This window comes from Odocoileus virginianus, chromosome 5 (genome assembly GCF_023699985.2).
Source record: "Odocoileus virginianus isolate 20LAN1187 ecotype Illinois chromosome 5, Ovbor_1.2, whole genome shotgun sequence".
Classification (NCBI taxonomy): domain Eukaryota; kingdom Metazoa; phylum Chordata; class Mammalia; order Artiodactyla; family Cervidae; genus Odocoileus; species Odocoileus virginianus.
The window spans coordinates 13061927-13078260 of record NC_069678.1 but is presented as its reverse complement, the minus strand read 5'-3'; the positions used below and the strand labels follow the sequence as shown (position 1 = coordinate 13078260).

General features: G+C 48.9%; 2 protein-coding genes across 5 annotated transcripts in view; one reads left to right on the top strand and one right to left on the bottom strand.

Moving 5' to 3' along the window:
* Window positions 1–22: 22 nt before the first annotated feature.
* Window positions 23–16334, top strand: part of IQGAP3 (IQ motif containing GTPase activating protein 3) — a 55124-nt gene continuing 38812 nt past the window's right edge. For 2 of the 4 annotated variants that reach the window (XM_070467511.1, XM_070467510.1), the window contains exons 1-3: window positions 23–124; window positions 3056–4428; window positions 12144–12249. In XM_070467511.1, the coding sequence (XP_070323612.1) occupies window positions 12204–12249 (46 nt within the window). In that variant the 5' untranslated portion in view covers window positions 23–124; window positions 3056–4428; window positions 12144–12203. Of the gene's footprint in view, window positions 125–3055; window positions 4429–12143; window positions 12250–15904; window positions 15991–16334 lie in introns of those variants that run through there. The other 2 variants (XM_020910803.2, XM_020910801.2) reach the window with 1 other exon arrangement.
* TTC24 (tetratricopeptide repeat domain 24) lies at window positions 3643–11326 on the bottom strand. The gene is made up of 10 exons (XM_070467514.1): window positions 10556–11326; window positions 10160–10363; window positions 9419–9547; window positions 9169–9281; window positions 8731–8829; window positions 5933–6030; window positions 5685–5785; window positions 4981–5077; window positions 4661–4816; window positions 3643–4564 (listed from the first exon to the last, which is right to left on the bottom strand). Exons 1-10 carry the CDS (start codon window positions 11259–11261, stop codon window positions 4483–4485), a joined length of 1785 nt encoding a protein of 594 aa, XP_070323615.1. The 5' UTR covers window positions 11262–11326; the 3' UTR covers window positions 3643–4482.

The window sequence follows — 16334 nt, the reverse complement described above, 5'->3', positions numbered from 1 at the left end:
CACCCTTGCCGGAAGCGGGCCTATGACTGGCAGCTCCGCCGCTTCTCCTTCGGTTACTGTGCGCGCCAACTCCCCGGGTGCCTTCCCAGCCCGGCCCCCCTCCGCCAGGGCGTCTCGTCTTACGGTCTGGATCCAAGCCCATCGCCGGAGCATTTTCATACTGCCTCACAAATGACCCTAAGTGCTTTGCTCTCAAGCGCCCGTCGATAATAATTCTTCGTTTCATGTTTTTGTGTAGCAGTTGTGTTACTGCTACGCTGTGTAGCATAGCAGTTAACCCGGGTTCCTGCCCTCCCACTGACTGAGTGAACTTGGCTCTCCAGATTTGTTTCCTGTCTGTAAAATGGGATACGAGTACATACGGGGCTGTATCCCACGCAAAGCCGTAGACAGCGTCAGGCACATAGGGCTCAATAAGTTAATGTTCTAATTAACACTACTAAGCGTTTCATATAACTTGGGACCCCTCTCCCCCACTAAATTAGCCTCGCTTATCTCTGCTTACCTGGCTTCCCAGGTAAAGGACCCGCCTGCCAATGCAGGAGAAGTAAGAGAGGCGAGTTGGATCCCTGGATGGGGAAGATCCCCTGGAGAAGGAAATGGCAACCTACTCCAGTATTCTTGAATCCATGGACAAAGGAGCCTGGCAGGCCACAGTCCATGGGGTCACAAAGAGTCAGACACGACTTAGCGACTAAACAACAGGATTGAGGGGGGTGTTTTTATGCTATTCTTTTTCTGTAACATAAATTCCATTCCTGGCTAGTTCACTGAGAAAAGCAAAAACCCCTCCTACTTTAAAAGAAAAAAATTATTTATTTCGGCTGTGCTGAGTCTTCATTGCTGCCGGAGGTTTTTTCCTTATTCACAGTGAGGGGGGCTACTCTCTAGTTGCAATGCTTGGACTTTTCTTTGTGGTTGCTTCTCTTGTTTCAGAGTCCAGGCTTTAGGGCACCCAGGCTTCAGTAGTTGCGGTTCCTGGGCTCAGGAGTTGTGGTTCCCCAGCTCTAGAGCACAGGCTCAGTAGTTTTGGCACAAGGACTGAGTTGCTCTGCGGCATGTGGGATATTTCTGGACCAGGGATCGAACCCATGTCTTCTGCATTGGCAGGCAGATTCTTTACCACTAAGCCACAAGAGAAGCCAGAACCCCTCCTATTTTTAACTATTCCTCTGATGCTGTGCAATGCTGTGCTTGGTTGCTCAGTTGTGTCTGACTCTGCAACCCCATGGATTGCAGCCCGCCAGGCTCCTCTGTCAATGGGATTTTTTTGGGCAAGAATATTGGAATGGGATGCCATTTTCCTTCTCCAGGGCATCTTCCCAATCCAGGGATCAAACCAGTGTCTCCTGCATCACAAGCAGATTATTTAGTTACCCACTGAGCCATCTGGGAAGCCCATTCCTCTGATAGTCTCCTTTTTCATTACAAGAGGCTTATGATCTCCTATGGGTTGTAACCTTGCCTTCATCATTGTTTGTTTAACATGTCTGATGTGGAAAATTGAATGTATCAGACTGTGATTGTGATGAAAAATTGTTTGGGTTAGACTATGTTTGTGGTTTACTCATCCTTGTTTTTTAGTTTATTCATCTTAATTGAAATAGAGTTTATATTACAATTGCATAATCTTATCTAAGACTTCACTAATTTTGTTTTATAGCTTCACCAGTATATAAGTAGCTTCACTTTTATATATTAGTCATGACTTAGTGACTGAACAACAAGACTCCCTACAGACCTACTTGAGAAAATTAGTCAGTTCTGAAGATTCATTTCTGAAACACAGTGTGAAGCATGTTTCTTTGACATAGATAACATTTTGAGTATATGTACCCAGTGCTGACATGAGTCTTCTCATTTTATCCTTACAACAACTGTTATTATCCCTGTTTTACAGATGAGGAAGTGAGAGTGTTAGTCACTCAATAGTGTCTGACTCTTTGCAACCCCATGGACTGTAGCTGGCCAGGTTCCTCTGTCCTTGGAATTCTCCAGGCAAGAATATTGGAGTAGGTGCCATTCCCCTCCCCAGGGGATCTTCCTGACCCGGGAATTAAGCCCGGGTCTCCTGCACTGAAGGTGGATTAGGAAACTGAGGCTCAAAGATGTTGAATGATATGTCCAATGATACACTGATAGCTGTCAGTGGAGATAGGACCCAAGCAGCTTGACCTAAAGTCTGAAGTCTTAAGCATTATTCTATGCAGAAATGCCTCTCTAAATGCAGAGCTATATAACTGAAGGGTTATCAACTGCTGACTTCATTCAGATGAGTTGTAGCTATAAAGTAATAACACAAAACATATCCCACCATACACACTTAGAATTTATGAAACAACCAATGAAGGCTCTCTTCAGGAAGGCAGTGCCCAACCTATTCCACCTTGCTGCCTTTCACATTTTGGAGTTTACTCTGGAAAATGCCTTCAAAACCAATTTAAGAAGGGCATGTTGGGCTTCCCTGGTGCTCAGTGGTAAAGAATCTACCTACAGTGCAGGAGACACAGGTTCAATCCCTGATCTGGGAAGATCCCACGGGCAGAGAAGCAACTAAGTCCGTGTGCCACAACTACTGAGCCTGTGCTCTAGAGCCTAGGAGCTGAAACTACTGAAGCCCATGTGCCTAGACAACGCATGCTCTGGACAAGAGGAGAATCCATTGCAATAAGAAGCCTGAGTACCGCAACTAGAGAGTAGCCCCTGCTCACCACAGCTAGAGAAAAGCCTGTGCAGCAATGAAGACCCAGCACAGTAAAAAAATAAATTAAAAAATGTTAAAGAAAGGGGGCATGAGGATTATTTGCTGAGTTCCAGATGCTCTGCCTATATTATCTAATTTGATCCTGTCCATCCTATGATGTATTTTTGTCCTTATGTTATAGATGAGAAGTTGAGTAGCAGAGAGAAGTTAAGTAATTTTCCTAAGGTAATACAGCTATAAAATGGTAGAGCCAATGATGGTTGATCCTGACCTAGTACCAATACTCTTGTGTAGCAGATGCTGCTACTTGTCCCTCAAAATCATTCTCCTTTCTTCTTTCTTCATTTAAAGGCAGTTTGATTGGCTTTGTTACAGTCAGTGAATCTACTTCTCAGTCAAGACATCTCTAATGCCTGACAAGATAAAAAGCTCCATTGAGATAAGGAAGATTAACAAAACCTGGTTATGTGCCTGAAACCTAGTAGGTCCTTTATCTACAAATATTTTAATTAATCCTTAAAATCTAATTGTGAAATAATTCACAGTGCAGTAGAATGCCTCTTATCTTACATGACTAGGACTAAATTATTTTATTTCAACAAACGTTCATTTGCTGTCTGTCAAAGTGTGACCAGGGTCTTGCCTTTGAGGATAAGGCCAAAGACTGTAGTTATCCATCTTCTTTCTTGCATAAGCTTCACCACTTACATATCACCTACCAGTTTGAAGTCTGCTTCCTTAAGTTGGAACAAAAAATTGATGGTATATTTAAAGCAATCTGAGTGCAAAATTCATCGAGATTTTTATGATTTCCCCCCAATTTTTAATAGTCTCTCTGCTCACATATAATTCAACAGTAGTTTTTAAAGTCACTCACCTGAATTGCATCTTCCAAAGATTCAATGTAGTTGTCATAGAAACAGCTTGTTTTCACACTCTTAGTTCATCAGTTTAATTACAAACTACAATAACACGTACAATTGGGATAAACACATTTGGTAGCAAACACGAACAACTGTTGGTAAGCAATGGCTTAACTGGGGGAGTTGAACTGCACAGCATCCTAAAGGTACTCACTGCCTAGGTATGAATCTCAGCTTCACTTACTAGTTGTGTGACTTGGTAGGTAAACCAGTTAACCTGTGTGCCTTCTTTTCCTCATCTGTGAAAGAGGATTCATCTGCTGTGAGGATTAAAGGAGAAGGCACTTGTGAAGCACGTACAACAGGGTATGGCATATGCTAAGTGAGCAATGTTACAAAATACTGTTGTTGCCGCAGCTAGCAGCGGTACTGCTACTATAGGCCCGAGGGGCCCTGCATCCAGCATCTGCTTTTCTTGTGTGTGGAGGAAGAGGAGTGCATCAATAGCTCAGTTAAGGTGGATCTTCTGTAGCATGAGATCCCCATTTCCCGTATGAGAAAATGGAGTCAGTGACCCTAAAGTGTCTTAAACAAGATGTCATGCTTTTAAGAACTGGCAAGGCCAGATTGTGAAGTTTGATGCCAGAAAGAAAGTGGAGAAATTTACCATCCGTTTTCCTTTTTTCTTTTCCCTATTGAATCCAAAAATCCTGATGAGAAGCACCCGGAACGCCTTGGTGCTGAGACTGCCAAGCCCTTGTCCAGCCTGCTCAGGGGCGCACTTGCAGACATTGTCTTCCATGCCCATGCAGTCCTCACTGGAAACGACGGGGAAGGGGTTCAGTCCCAGAAGTCCCTGAGGTGAGTATGTTGGGTAGGTACTGCAGAGGCCGTGCTGTGACCAACAGGGGAGGCTCACATGACTATGCAGAAGCCAGACTCCATGGATCTCCTCTGAGGGTTCCTGCCGGGAGGTTTCCTGGGCTGTCTGAATGACCTGAAGGAGGCAGAGAGGGGGCAGTGGGAGTGACTAGGGAGAGAAGAGAAGGCAGCTTGCTCTGGCTCCAGCTTCTATAACCCTCTCTGGCCCTACCTCGGCTGGTGGGCTCCAGGGCAGGGGGGAATACGCTGAAGCCATGTGTTTCCCCATTCAGCAGGACTCGCCCTTTCGCCGAGGCCTACACTCAGGCCATGCAGGAGGCGGGGGACACTTGGGACCTCCAGAGCTGGGTGAAGGTTGTGCAGATTGCTAAAGGGCAAAGTCAGAGAGGCTCAAAGCATGTCCCCAAGCAACAGACCACCTCTTCCCCCAACTTTAACAGTGATCATGTTCCATTAAAGTCATCCAAAGTCACATCCCTCCTACTTCCTTTATCCATTCTCCAGGCTTCATCCTTCCTCCCAGTTACCCACCTATTGCCACGGGGCCTGCTGGGTACCAGAAGGCCAGGGTTCTCCATTCTGAGGGGGCCTTGGCCTCCAAATGAGAGATGGGTCTTGGGTCTTGGGCCTGGATGGAGAGAAACAAACATATTCATCACAGGCCTCACTGCCTCAAGAACCATCATGGGCAGAAAGAGACATCTTTGGGAGAAGAACCAGGAGGGTGGGTGTCAGGGGATGTTTTGGTCACTGTACGCAGACGGTCCACCTGTACAGGGCAGGTACAGTTTGCTTGGCAAACTTGGGCTGACTAGATGGGAATGATTCACCAGAGTGTTATTGGTGCCTGGAGGATAACACCCAGAAAAGAAGACATCAGTGAATCCAAGTCACCAAGAAGCAAGGAACTCTGTCCTCAGAGTGCAAAGCCTTTGGGGGAAGAGACTAGTAAGCTAAGGTAAGAAAAGCATCCAGTGCCTGGCATGTAGTAGGTGTGGAAACCTTGGTGCTCCAAGATACAAAGTTCTAGATGTTAGGAAAGCCTCAGGAGCAGGGGGGAAGAGGCAAATTCAGGAAAGGGTTTAGGCAAAATGGTCCAGGGCCTTGAGAGAGCAGAAAGCGGGGAGGGCTGGTCCTGGCCTTGGAAATATGACAAGTGGGAGGGTGGGGTAAAGGAAGTAAGAGCACTCCCATTTGGAGGAAGGTGATGCTAGAAGCAGCTTCCTTAGACTCACCCTCCAGCCTTGGTGCCCAAGATGTTGTGGGAACATTCGCTGACTCTTCCTCCTTCTCCTCGTGGCCTTCCTCTAACTCATCTTCCCACCCACCAGAAGATCTGTAGAGGCAGGAAACGGGGGGCAGAGCGGTACTCTGGCCAGGTCCCCTCCTCCCCACGTCCCACCCACTGTGCCAGGCTGTGACACCTCCCAACACACCCCCGAGGCCACATCCGTCCCTGAAGCTCTGCTCCGGCCCTGCTTACCTATGCCGCACTCCTGGTGTGCCCCTGTCTACCCTGGCTGGGGTCCCTTCCACCAGGCAGGCGCCACCTGGAGCCGGGGATCTCCCTGGAGCTGAGGTCTAGGAATGAAGAGGGGTAAATGGGATCAGTTAGAGAAAAATGACCACCCCAGCTGTGGTTGTGGTGTGAATGTATGTTCCTTCCACACACAATGGGCCCAGAGAGACAGAGAAGTGCTAAAGACAGCTGGGCTGTGCCTTATGTCTAAGGATGAAACTACAGGGCAAGGCCCTTTGTTCTGTTAAGGTCCCCAGTAGTAACTCTCAAGTTAGAACTCAAGCTTATGGACTATCAGACCTGGCCAGAGCTTGATGACCACCTCATCCTTCCTGGGGCCTCCAGGGAGAAAGTCATAGAAAGTTGGTAACCAACTTCAGATAGAATCTAGGTCTTCTGACCCCTAATCCAGCCATCTGCTTATACCAAGATAATTTTACTTGCAAACTATAAATATGATGTCCTACTCTTTCAAGTAAGAGAGGACATAAAGTGAAAAAGTGAAGTGTTAATCATTCAGTCATGTCCAACTCTTTGTACCATGGACTGTAGCCCGCTAGGTTCCTTTGTCCATGAAATTCTCCAGGCAAGAATACTGGAGTGGGTAGCCACTCCCTTCTCCAGGGGATCTTCCCAAGAGAGGACATCAGTTCAGCTCAGTCACTCAGTCGTGTCTGACTCTTTGAGACCCCATGGACTGTAGCACGCCAGGCTTCCCTGTCCATCACCAACTCCCGGAGCTTACTCAAACTCATGTCCATCAAGTCCATGATGCTATCCAACCATCTCATCCTCTGTCGTCCCCTTCTACACCTGTCTTCAATATTTTCCAGCATCAGGGTCTTTTCCAGTGAGTCAGTTCTTCGCATCAGGTGGCCAAAGTATTGGAGCTTCAGCTTCAGCATCAATCCTTCCAATGACTATTCAGGACTAATATCCTTTAGGATTGACTGGTTGGATCTCCTTGCAGTCCAAGGGACTCTCAAGAGTCTTTCTTTTCCAGCACCACAGTTCAAAAGCATCAATTCTTCAGCACTCAGCTTTCTTTATGGTCCAACTCTCACATCCATACATAACTACTGGAAAAACCATAGCTTTGGCTAGACAGACCTTTGTCAGCAAAGTAACGACTCTGTTCTTTAATATGCTGTCTAGGTTGGTCACAACTTTTCTTCCAAGGAGCAAGTATCTTTTAATTTCATGGCTGCAGTCACCATCTGCAGTGATTTTGGAGCCCAAGAAAATAAAGTCTCTCGCTGTTTCCATTGTTTCTCCATCAATTTGCCATGGAATGATGGGACCAGATGATCTTAGTTTTTTGAATGTTGAGTTTTAAGCTAGCTTTTTCACTCTCCTCTTTCACTTTCATCAAGAGGCTCTTTAGTTCCTCTTCACTTTCTGCCATAAGGGTGGTGTCATCTGCGTATCTGAGGTTATTGATATTTATCCTGGCAATCTTGATTCCAGCTTGTGCTTCATCCAGCCCGACATTTCCCATGATGTACTCTGCATAGAAGTTAAATAAGCAGGGTGACAATATATAGCCTTGACGTAATCCCTTCCCAATTTGGAACCAGTCTGTTGTTCCGTGTCCTGTTCTAACTGTTGCTTCTTGACCTGCATACAGATTTCTCAGGAGGCAGGTGGTCTGGTATTCCCATTTCTTGACGAATTTTCCAGTTTATTGTGATTGACACAGTCAAAGGCTTTGGCATAATCAATAAAGCAAAAGTAGATGTTTTTCTGGAACTCTCTTGCCTTTTTGATGACCAGTGGATGTTGGCAATTTGATCTCTGGTTCCTCTGCCTTTTCTAAATCCAGCTTGAACATCTGGAAGTTCATGGTTCACATACTTTTGAAACCTGGCTTGGAGAATTTTGAGCATTACTTTGCTGGCGTGTGAGATGAGTGCAATTGTGTGGTAGAGACATAAAACCTAGCAAATAAATATAACAAATATTCAAGCATGATTTCAATTCCTGGGGTAAGTAGGTTGCCTGAGAAATCTCAAAGTGTGAGGGAAGAGGCAGCTGAAGAGACATTGACCTGTTGAGTGACGATGGGAGGTAGAGAGGGAGGGAGGAGGAGTTCGGAGAAGGAGGGGCGCAGGTAGAGACCCACAGAGAACTGTCCCCTAGAGAATGAGAGGAGAGAGAGAACATCCTTGGAGCACTGCTCCCATCCTGTGGCTCTTTTGGGAACTGCAGCCAAAGACAAAACCACGTCCTGTAGGTTTGGCTCAGTTATCTTTGATGGTGTGTGTGCAAGTGTGCTCAGTCATGTCTGACTCTTTGGGATTCGATGGACTGTAGCCCACTAGGCTCCTTCTGTCCATGGGATTATCCTGGCAAGAATACTGAGTGGGTTGCTATTTTCTCCTCCAAGGGGTCTTCCAAACCCAGGGATGGAACCTGTGTCTCATGGGGCTCCTGCATTGGTAGGCGGATTCCTTACCACTGAGCCACCTGGGAAGCCCCATCTTCAATGGCAGCCTTTGACCTTCACCCACTGGGCTAGTTACCAATCAGCCAAAGCCCTGGCACAGCCCTGGTGTTGGGGACATGCCACAATCCCCCACCCACCACCCTACCTCCAGGTGGCCTCTGGAAAGTGGCATGTGTCCCCCATGCAGGCCCTGGGACAGATGAACACAGACGAGCAGTCAAGTGCAGCATCCTTGACATCAGCTCCACGCATCAGCACCCCTTTCTCTGGGTAACCTCTCCCCACCCCCTACTGCTTGTCTCGGGTGTCATCTCACCAGGGTGTGAGTCGGAAGCAGCCCACCCCGGGCCAAGTGGGTCCTTATGGCATCTGTCAGCTTGGCCACCAGCCGCTCTCGCACAGAATCTGACTCCTTCTGGGGAGAGAGTGGATAATGGGGTAGTGGGGAAAGCCTGGGCTTCGGGACCGGGGAAGAAATAGAAAAGGAGGAGGGGAGGGGCCTTTGTCTCCTTTCTTTTCTAGCCCATTCCTGTGCCTTTGCCAGCATCCTGCCACCACCTACCCAGAACCGTGGACAGAGGTGGATTCTTCCTCACAATAGTGTCCCAGGACCCAGCACCCCATGTGCCCAATGCACATTTGATGAGTGAATGGATGGTGGGGAGAGACAGGAATATCAGCTGGAGAAAGCATGTCAGGAGAGCAACTGGAGGGCTATTGGGAAACGGTTAGATTCTAGGATGGAGGGTCTCACCGGACACCGGGCCAGCGCTTCCTTATAGTACTTCAGAGCTTGGTCATGCTGTCCCAGTCTGGCTGCAGCAGCCCCCAGACCCTCACAGGCCTGCCATTGCCCCTTCACATCCCCTAGGGAAGACAGTCTGAGAGGTCCTCCCTTGGCTCCCAACCCCACCGACCCTCCCCTCCAGAGGTCCTCCCCACCAGCCCCAAGGATCCTCAAGCTTTGCCCCACCCCAAGCCACCTGCAAACCCCTCCCCCTCACCAGTGTCCCGGGCAGCCTGCAGAGCATGAAGGTAGTTGTCTCTGGCGGCCTTGTGGTCTCCCAGCTGGCTCATTGCAAATGCCAGGCTGCCAAAGCTCCAGCCCTGCTCCCTCCGCTGCCCCACAGAGCCTGGGGACAGAGCCCACCCCATCCTAAGAGACGACTTGGCCTGCTGGGGCATCAGAACCCTGCCCCCCAATGAGGAAGGGAGGGTTGCCAGGAGTCCTGCTGCACAACCCTGGCACACCTCCAGAGGCACCGTGAAGGCTTGAACTCTTGAAACCCAGCCTGAGTTTTGGCCTGAATGCCTCCCCAGGCTACTTTGAGCCACATAAAAACCCAGGGAGGCAGGCAAGGCAGGTATTAATAGCTCCATATTTATATACATGCAACCTGAAGCTCAGAAAGTGAAAATAAGGTGCTGAAAAGTCACACAATCATTTAGAAGCATTGGGCTCCACTTCAGGCCTCCCCTTCCAGCCAGGTTCTTCTCTCTGCCCGTTGCTGCCTTCCCAACCCCAGGCCTCAGCCTCTGGGGCCATAACCCTCTGTCCTGCCTGGCTGTCCCATCTCCTGCACCCTCCCACCCCCACTTTCTCTTCCCTGGTTCTGGACTTCCCAGTCCAATTAGTTCTAAAGTATAACCATAATTAGCTCTAGAGTTCCAGCCTTGGGGCTTCAGCTGGAACCCTACTCCTAGCCCCTTGGTCTCAGCCTCACTCCCCAGTCCCTGGTACCCACCGTGCAGGTCGGCAGCCTTCTGGTGGAACTCCCGGGCTTCCTGATAGTTGCCGAGGGCATTGTGGGCCATCCCAAGGTTCCTTAGCACTGTGGCCTCCTCTCCTGGCTCCCGGCACAGGGGCAGGGCTTGCAGGAAGGCCTCTACCGCTAGCGGGAACAGCTGGAGCTGGGAGTAGCCCAGGCCTAGATCGTTATAGAGTTGCCCTAGAGGGCATGGTCAATGTCACTGGTCAAATGCTGCTGAAGCTGTACTGGTGCAGCCTCTGTCCCACTCTCCCAGGGTTCCCCCAGCCCCTCCCAACCCTCAGAAATGCCTCTGCTTCCACCGCATTTCTCAGAGTATCACCCGGTCTGAAACCCCCCAGATCCCGCACCTTCTCAGCCCCCAGGCCTCACCCAGCAGTCCCTGCTCAGTGCTTCTCTCAGCAAGCCTCCGACTTTCCTCCAGCACCTGCATGACTTCACTCACCCCATGCTGCCCGCTCTCCAGCATACACCCTGCTGCAGCCCCCAGTGCCAGGGCTGAAGCCTGGGGCTGCCCTGCTTGGGCATAGGCCCGGCTCGCTTCTTGCAGGCAGTGGGCTGCTAGCCCAGGCTGTCCCAGAGCCTGGTAGCAGGCTCCCATTTTTGCCTGGGCTTGTCCCTGGTCACCTAGTGGCTGGTAGTGGCACAGGGCCTTGTGGTACCAGGCCAAGGCTTGAGGCAGGTCACCCAGGGCATGGTAGGCCAAAGCCACATTGAAACACTGGTCGCCATGACACCCGCCCGGGGCCGTCTCTTGAGGCTGAGCGCGTAGGAGCAGCTGAAGGCCTCTGGCTGGGTCCCCAGTCTCCACGTAGGCAGCCCCCAGGTTGAAGGCACAGGCCTGGAGAACAGGGGTGTCTCTGGTTTGTGGTGACTTGGAAGCCAGGAGGAAGGCCCTCTGGAAGCTGGTCAAGGCCTCACGGTTCCGGCCAGCCAGTAGGGCCCTGTGGCCAGCCCTGGTGAGGGCTTGGATGGTGGCCTCTTGCTGAAGCCACTTTCTTTTCTTCTTTTTCTTCTTGGAGCTTGAGGATGAGAGCGAGGGTTCTTGGGGGGCATCCTCAGTATCGAGGGAAGACATAGTGCTGACAACAGGGAGCAGAGGGGTCAGTGTGTTATCCTTGGTCCTCCAAAGGGCCACTGTCCCTCTACAGCAATTCAGCTCTACTTCTGCCCTGGTGCGACCCTCAGGGTTTCAAGGATTTCTCTCTGCCATCTCACTTTGCTTCACCTATCCCACTGGACACCACATCAGCTCTCACTCTCATTAGACTGACTAATTGTTCGTCCTCCAAGACTCATTTTAAGACAAGGAGGGGGCAGGGCACACTCTTTAAAAAATATGACTTAGCCTGAGGACACAACATAAACTGATTAGAACCAACTGGGTCCAAGATGGCGGACTCAACTTCCACTTGACCTTGAGCCTCATTATACTCTCAGTGTAACACACCACAGGTGCCATGATGGTTCTAAGGATGACCACAAAATGTCAAAAAGTGGGTGGTGGACCAATTCCTTGAAATCCCCACCCCTTTTCCAAAACAACTGTAATACTCCTCCCAATCATTAGCCTATGTAATCACCTCAATACTGAGGATACCCACCAAGAGCCTATGTAAAAATTGACAACCCCACACACTCTGTCTATGGAGTGTGTTTCTTCCCTGACTAAACCTTCTTTCTCTTTACTATGGCTCAACATTGAATTCTTTCCTGCATGATGCCAAGAACACATACTTGGCATCCACCCCAGGGACTTGGACCTGGGATGTGGCCATCCTCTCTTGAACCACTCTCTTTCTTGCAACAATTTCAAGTAACAGCTTCCTTCAGAAAGCCCCTCCCCTCAACCAGCTGGGTCCTTCTGGACTCCCATAGTGCTTATCTATACTTAGGTCTTTTATGGCATTTTTCACACCGGGTTAGGGTTGTTGACTTTCTTAACCATTTCCCCTACTAGATTTGGAGCAGCTCGAATGTTCTAAAACAGTAGATTCTCAACATATGTTTACCGAATGAGATGAAAAAGTTGTGGAGATGGATGGTGGTGAAGACTGCACAACAATGTGAGTATACTTAATGCTGCTGAACTGTATGCTTAGAAAAGGTTTAAAATGGTGAATTTCATGTTACATATAGACTTTTGCCACAATAAAAAAGGTATACTGAATGAATAAATGAATGGATGAATGAACAAAGCACATACAGGGCCTCTGCTCCACCATCTCCTTCACTCTGTGCATCCAAAGACATCCACTCATAATCCACATACTCCTGCTGTCTAATCTCAAGGTAGAGTTCAAGTTGGTTCAACAAAAACTCAGTGAGCTCCTGCTGTGTGCCAGGAGCCGTACAAGGCACTGGGGGCCCAAAACTGACTAGGCCATGTAATTGGCAAGGGGCCAACTTTCAGGAGCAAAGCTTCTGTGTCTCTGTTCACTGCCTGCTCCCTATCTCAAGGGGAACCTCTTTCTCCCCTGCCTCCTTGACTTTCTGTCTGCTTGCTAGTTTTGGTCGCCTAACATCCTGCTGTTGTCTCCAGGGCACTGTTAAACCAAATACATTTCTCTCATCAGCATGTGTTTCTCTTTAGTATCTCTCCGCTAGAAAGGCAAAGCCTTTTTCCTGAATTCTTCTCCCAAGAGACAGGAAAAGGAGTGGAAAAGGCCCAAGAGCTGAGTTCTCAGTCCCTCCCATGTTCTTTTTCTTCTTCCCTGCTGCTTTTTTTTTTTTTTTTAGAAGCAAGCAAAGGTGATACATTCTCTTTTTAAAGAAACTACCCCTGCTCCTAACAGCACCCAGAAATTCTGTCTCTTTGAGGCCCTCCTTCCTGGGCATTCCTGGCTACCCCCACCAGACCTTGGGGCCCCAGGCACAAGCGCCTTACCTTCTTTGATCTTCTCCGTAGCTGACTTTCTGGAATGGTCCCTCTGGCTAGGGTTACCTCTCTCAGCTCTTAGCTCAGAGCCCCTGGGGTTACCAGACAACCGGGTACCGCCCTCAAAGCCTAGGGAATTCTTTGATTGACAGCTCAAATATCCTATCTTAGTGCTGAACTCTGCTGGTGCTTGGGCACAGATACCTGGATTTCTTTGCCCTTCCTGCCCCATCTCTCCCCACTCTTGTAGACGCATGCTTCAAGTCCTTCACTTCAAGCAAGAATCAAAGCAGCAAGGGCTTGTTGCTAGTTATAGCTTCAAAGACCATCTATCACATTCCCTCATTTCACAGAGGAAGGGACCTCTGAAGAGCAGGTGTGACTTGCCTGAGGTCACAAAGCAGTCATGAGGCTGAGATTAGAGCCCAGGTTTTCTGATTCTGGGCTAACTAGCCTAAGGTCCCTTCCACTAACCATGATAACCGTGATTGCAAGTTTTAATGAGGTGTGGGTTGTCCCAGCAGTGAACCCTTTCACACACACACGAACACACTCATACACTGTGCTTCTGTGTGGTAGTTTTACATTTGGGAAGAGGGTGAAAAGTTGATGGTCAGGAAAGGCCTGGAGATCAGAAGAGCCTCTCTGCCCCCGGACTCCTTTTCCCAGCTCCACTGATCTGCAACCTCCAGGTTCTGCTTAATGAGAGAACAGCAGGACCCAGGAAAACAGGCACCTACTGCCCTAACTCACCAAGGGTGGCCTGCATCAGATAGCAAATGTCCTCATTTATCTAGGAGAAAGGCCTCTTTTAAGTAGAGAGGCCATGGCCAGAAACACAATTATAAGGAAGTAGTTGGGCTCACCTGCATTTGCCAGGCAGACTTGGTTGAGTGCCTGCCGTGTGCAAGGCCAGTGCTGTGTGCCACAGATAGTGCCCATGCCCGAAGCAGGCTCTCCTAACTGCCTGCCACTTCTGCCCATGGGCTGGGCCTTCAGGATGCTACCACAGCATAATCAGAGTCAAATATGCTGCTCAGTCTGTTGCTCACTGAGCAGCCTCTCTTAAGGGAAAAAAAAATGATTTGGGAAGGGGGCAGGGACTGAAACTGATCTCACCAAGGTTCCAATGACCTCTTAATAATCTAGTGATCATTTCTGGATCATTTTTCTTGTGTGATTCCCTGCTGTATCTGACATATCCTTACAAGTCTCTGCTTACATGGCTCCATGAGCCACTGTGTCCTGGCTCTTTCTCCTGTGCTAACAACTCCTTCTCCATCTCCGTTGCTTGCCTTCTGTCCCCTTCTTTTTTTTTTTTTTTTAATTTTAATTCATTTGGCTGCACCAGGTCTCAGTTGTGGAATGCAGGATCTTCGATCTTTGTTGTGGCATGTGGGACCTTTAGTTGCAACATGCAGACTCCTTGGTTGCAGCATGTGGGATCTAGTTCCTTGACCAGGGATGGAACACCCAGGCCCCTACTTTGAGAGCATGGAGTCTTAGCCACTGGGCGACCAGGGAAGTCCCTGTCCACCTCTAAAATACCAGTGTTCCCCAACACTCTGCCCTTTGCTCCTTTCTTACTTTACATACTCTTCCTCAAACACTTACTTCACCCAGTACTCTGAATTTTTTTAATTGAAGTATCATTGATTTATAATCCTATGTTAGTTTCAGGTGCACAGCATAGTGATTCGGTATTTTTGCAGATTATAACCTATCATGTGTTGTGCTTAGCAGTTCAGTCATGTCTGACTCTTTGAGAACCCTTGGACTGCAGCCTGCCAGGCTCCTCTATCCATGGGGATTCTCCAGGCAAGAATACTGGAGTGGGTTGCCATGCCCTCCTCCAGGGGATGTATCCTATTATAGGCTATTATAAGATATTGGGTATAACTTCCTGTGCTATACAGTAAATCCTTGTTGCTTTTCTGTTTTATGTATAGTATTTATATCTGTTTCTCTCATACACTTAATTTGTCCCTCTCTCTTTGGTCACCAACATTGTGTTTTCCGTGTCTGTCAGTCTGTTTCTGTTTTGTATATATATTCATTGTATTATTTTTTTATATTCCACATATAAGTGATATCATATAGTATTTGCCTTTTTCTGTTTGACTTATTTCACAAAGCATTATTATTTCACTGCTTATAACAACAGCAATTATCTGCTCCCTCTGTGTATCACTGGCCTCTGAGTTACTTGATTATGTGTTTATCACTCAAAGCAAGTTTCTTTAGGGCATTAACTGTGTTTGTTTATCTGTACATTGGGCTTCCCTGGTGGTGCTAGTGGTAAAGAACCCGCCTGACAATGCAGGAGACATAAAAGATGCAGGTTAGATCCCTGGGTCGGGAAGATTCCCCGGAGGAGAGCATGACAATCACTCTAGTATTTTTGCCTGGAGAATCCCATGGACAGAGGAGCCTGGCGGGCCACAGTCCACAGGGTCGCAAAGAGTTGGACACGACTAAAGCGACTTAGCACGCACGCATCTCTGCATCAGCACCACCTTGTTCAGCGCATAGCACAAAATAGGCCCTCAAGTTAGCGAGACCAAAGAACACTATAGAGCAGGAGTGGGGTTAATGGGAATATTAGGGGGAAATGAAAATAACAGGGGCAGGAGCAGAGGCTACTTGAAATAAGACGATTTAGCAGCGAAGAAGCCCTGGAGAAATAGCGACCCAAAGTACCACAAGAACGGGAACGGTCCTCCCAGCCTTGAGCGGTATCCTTCTTCTTACCTGGTGTCACACCTCCGAAACCTGGTACTACAAATCCCAGAGCCCCCTGCGGCATAGACCGGAAGTATCCTGTCCGCCTGTGGCAACGGTGAGGGGCGGTGGCTGGGCGGCGGGAGATTCAAACCTGCTAGGAGGAGGAACATGGAGCGGAGAGGAGCGGGCCCGGGCCAGACGATCTGTGAGTGCTAGAAGGGGCCGAGTAGGATCCGGTTGTGGTGCCACTGGTCGGGGACACGGCGGTCCTGGGAGAGGTTGGGGCTGGGGCTGGGCGTGGTACCCGCTGGACAAGGGGCAGCCGGACTGTGTTCAGAGGAGAGGGAGCACCCAGTTCGGACTCTGGCGGGCAGGAATAAAGCTGTGAGCTGCGAAATGCTCTGACTTCTGTGTTGCGTTTCAAAGCTTACAAAGAGTTTTCTCCCTTATTCCCAAATTCTGGGGCTCCGGGGCTGGGAGAATGTAGGTGGTCTGGTTGGCTCCTTAAAAATTCAGCAGTTCATACTTGCCAAGCCCTGCCAGGGGACG

Coding starts and splice junctions, on each gene's coding strand:
- TTC24 (XM_070467514.1), bottom strand. CDS start 11,261: ATGTCTTCCCTCGATACTGAGGATGCCCCCCAAGAACCCTCGCTCTCA. Junction 9,548..10,159: donor GAAGGCTGCCGACCTGCACG/GTGGGTACCAGG, acceptor CTCTGTCCCCAG/GCTCTGTGGGGCAGCGGAGG. Junction 4,565..4,660: donor CCTGGAGCCCACCAGCCGAG/GTAGGGCCAGAG, acceptor TGCCTCCTTCAG/GTCATTCAGACAGCCCAGGA.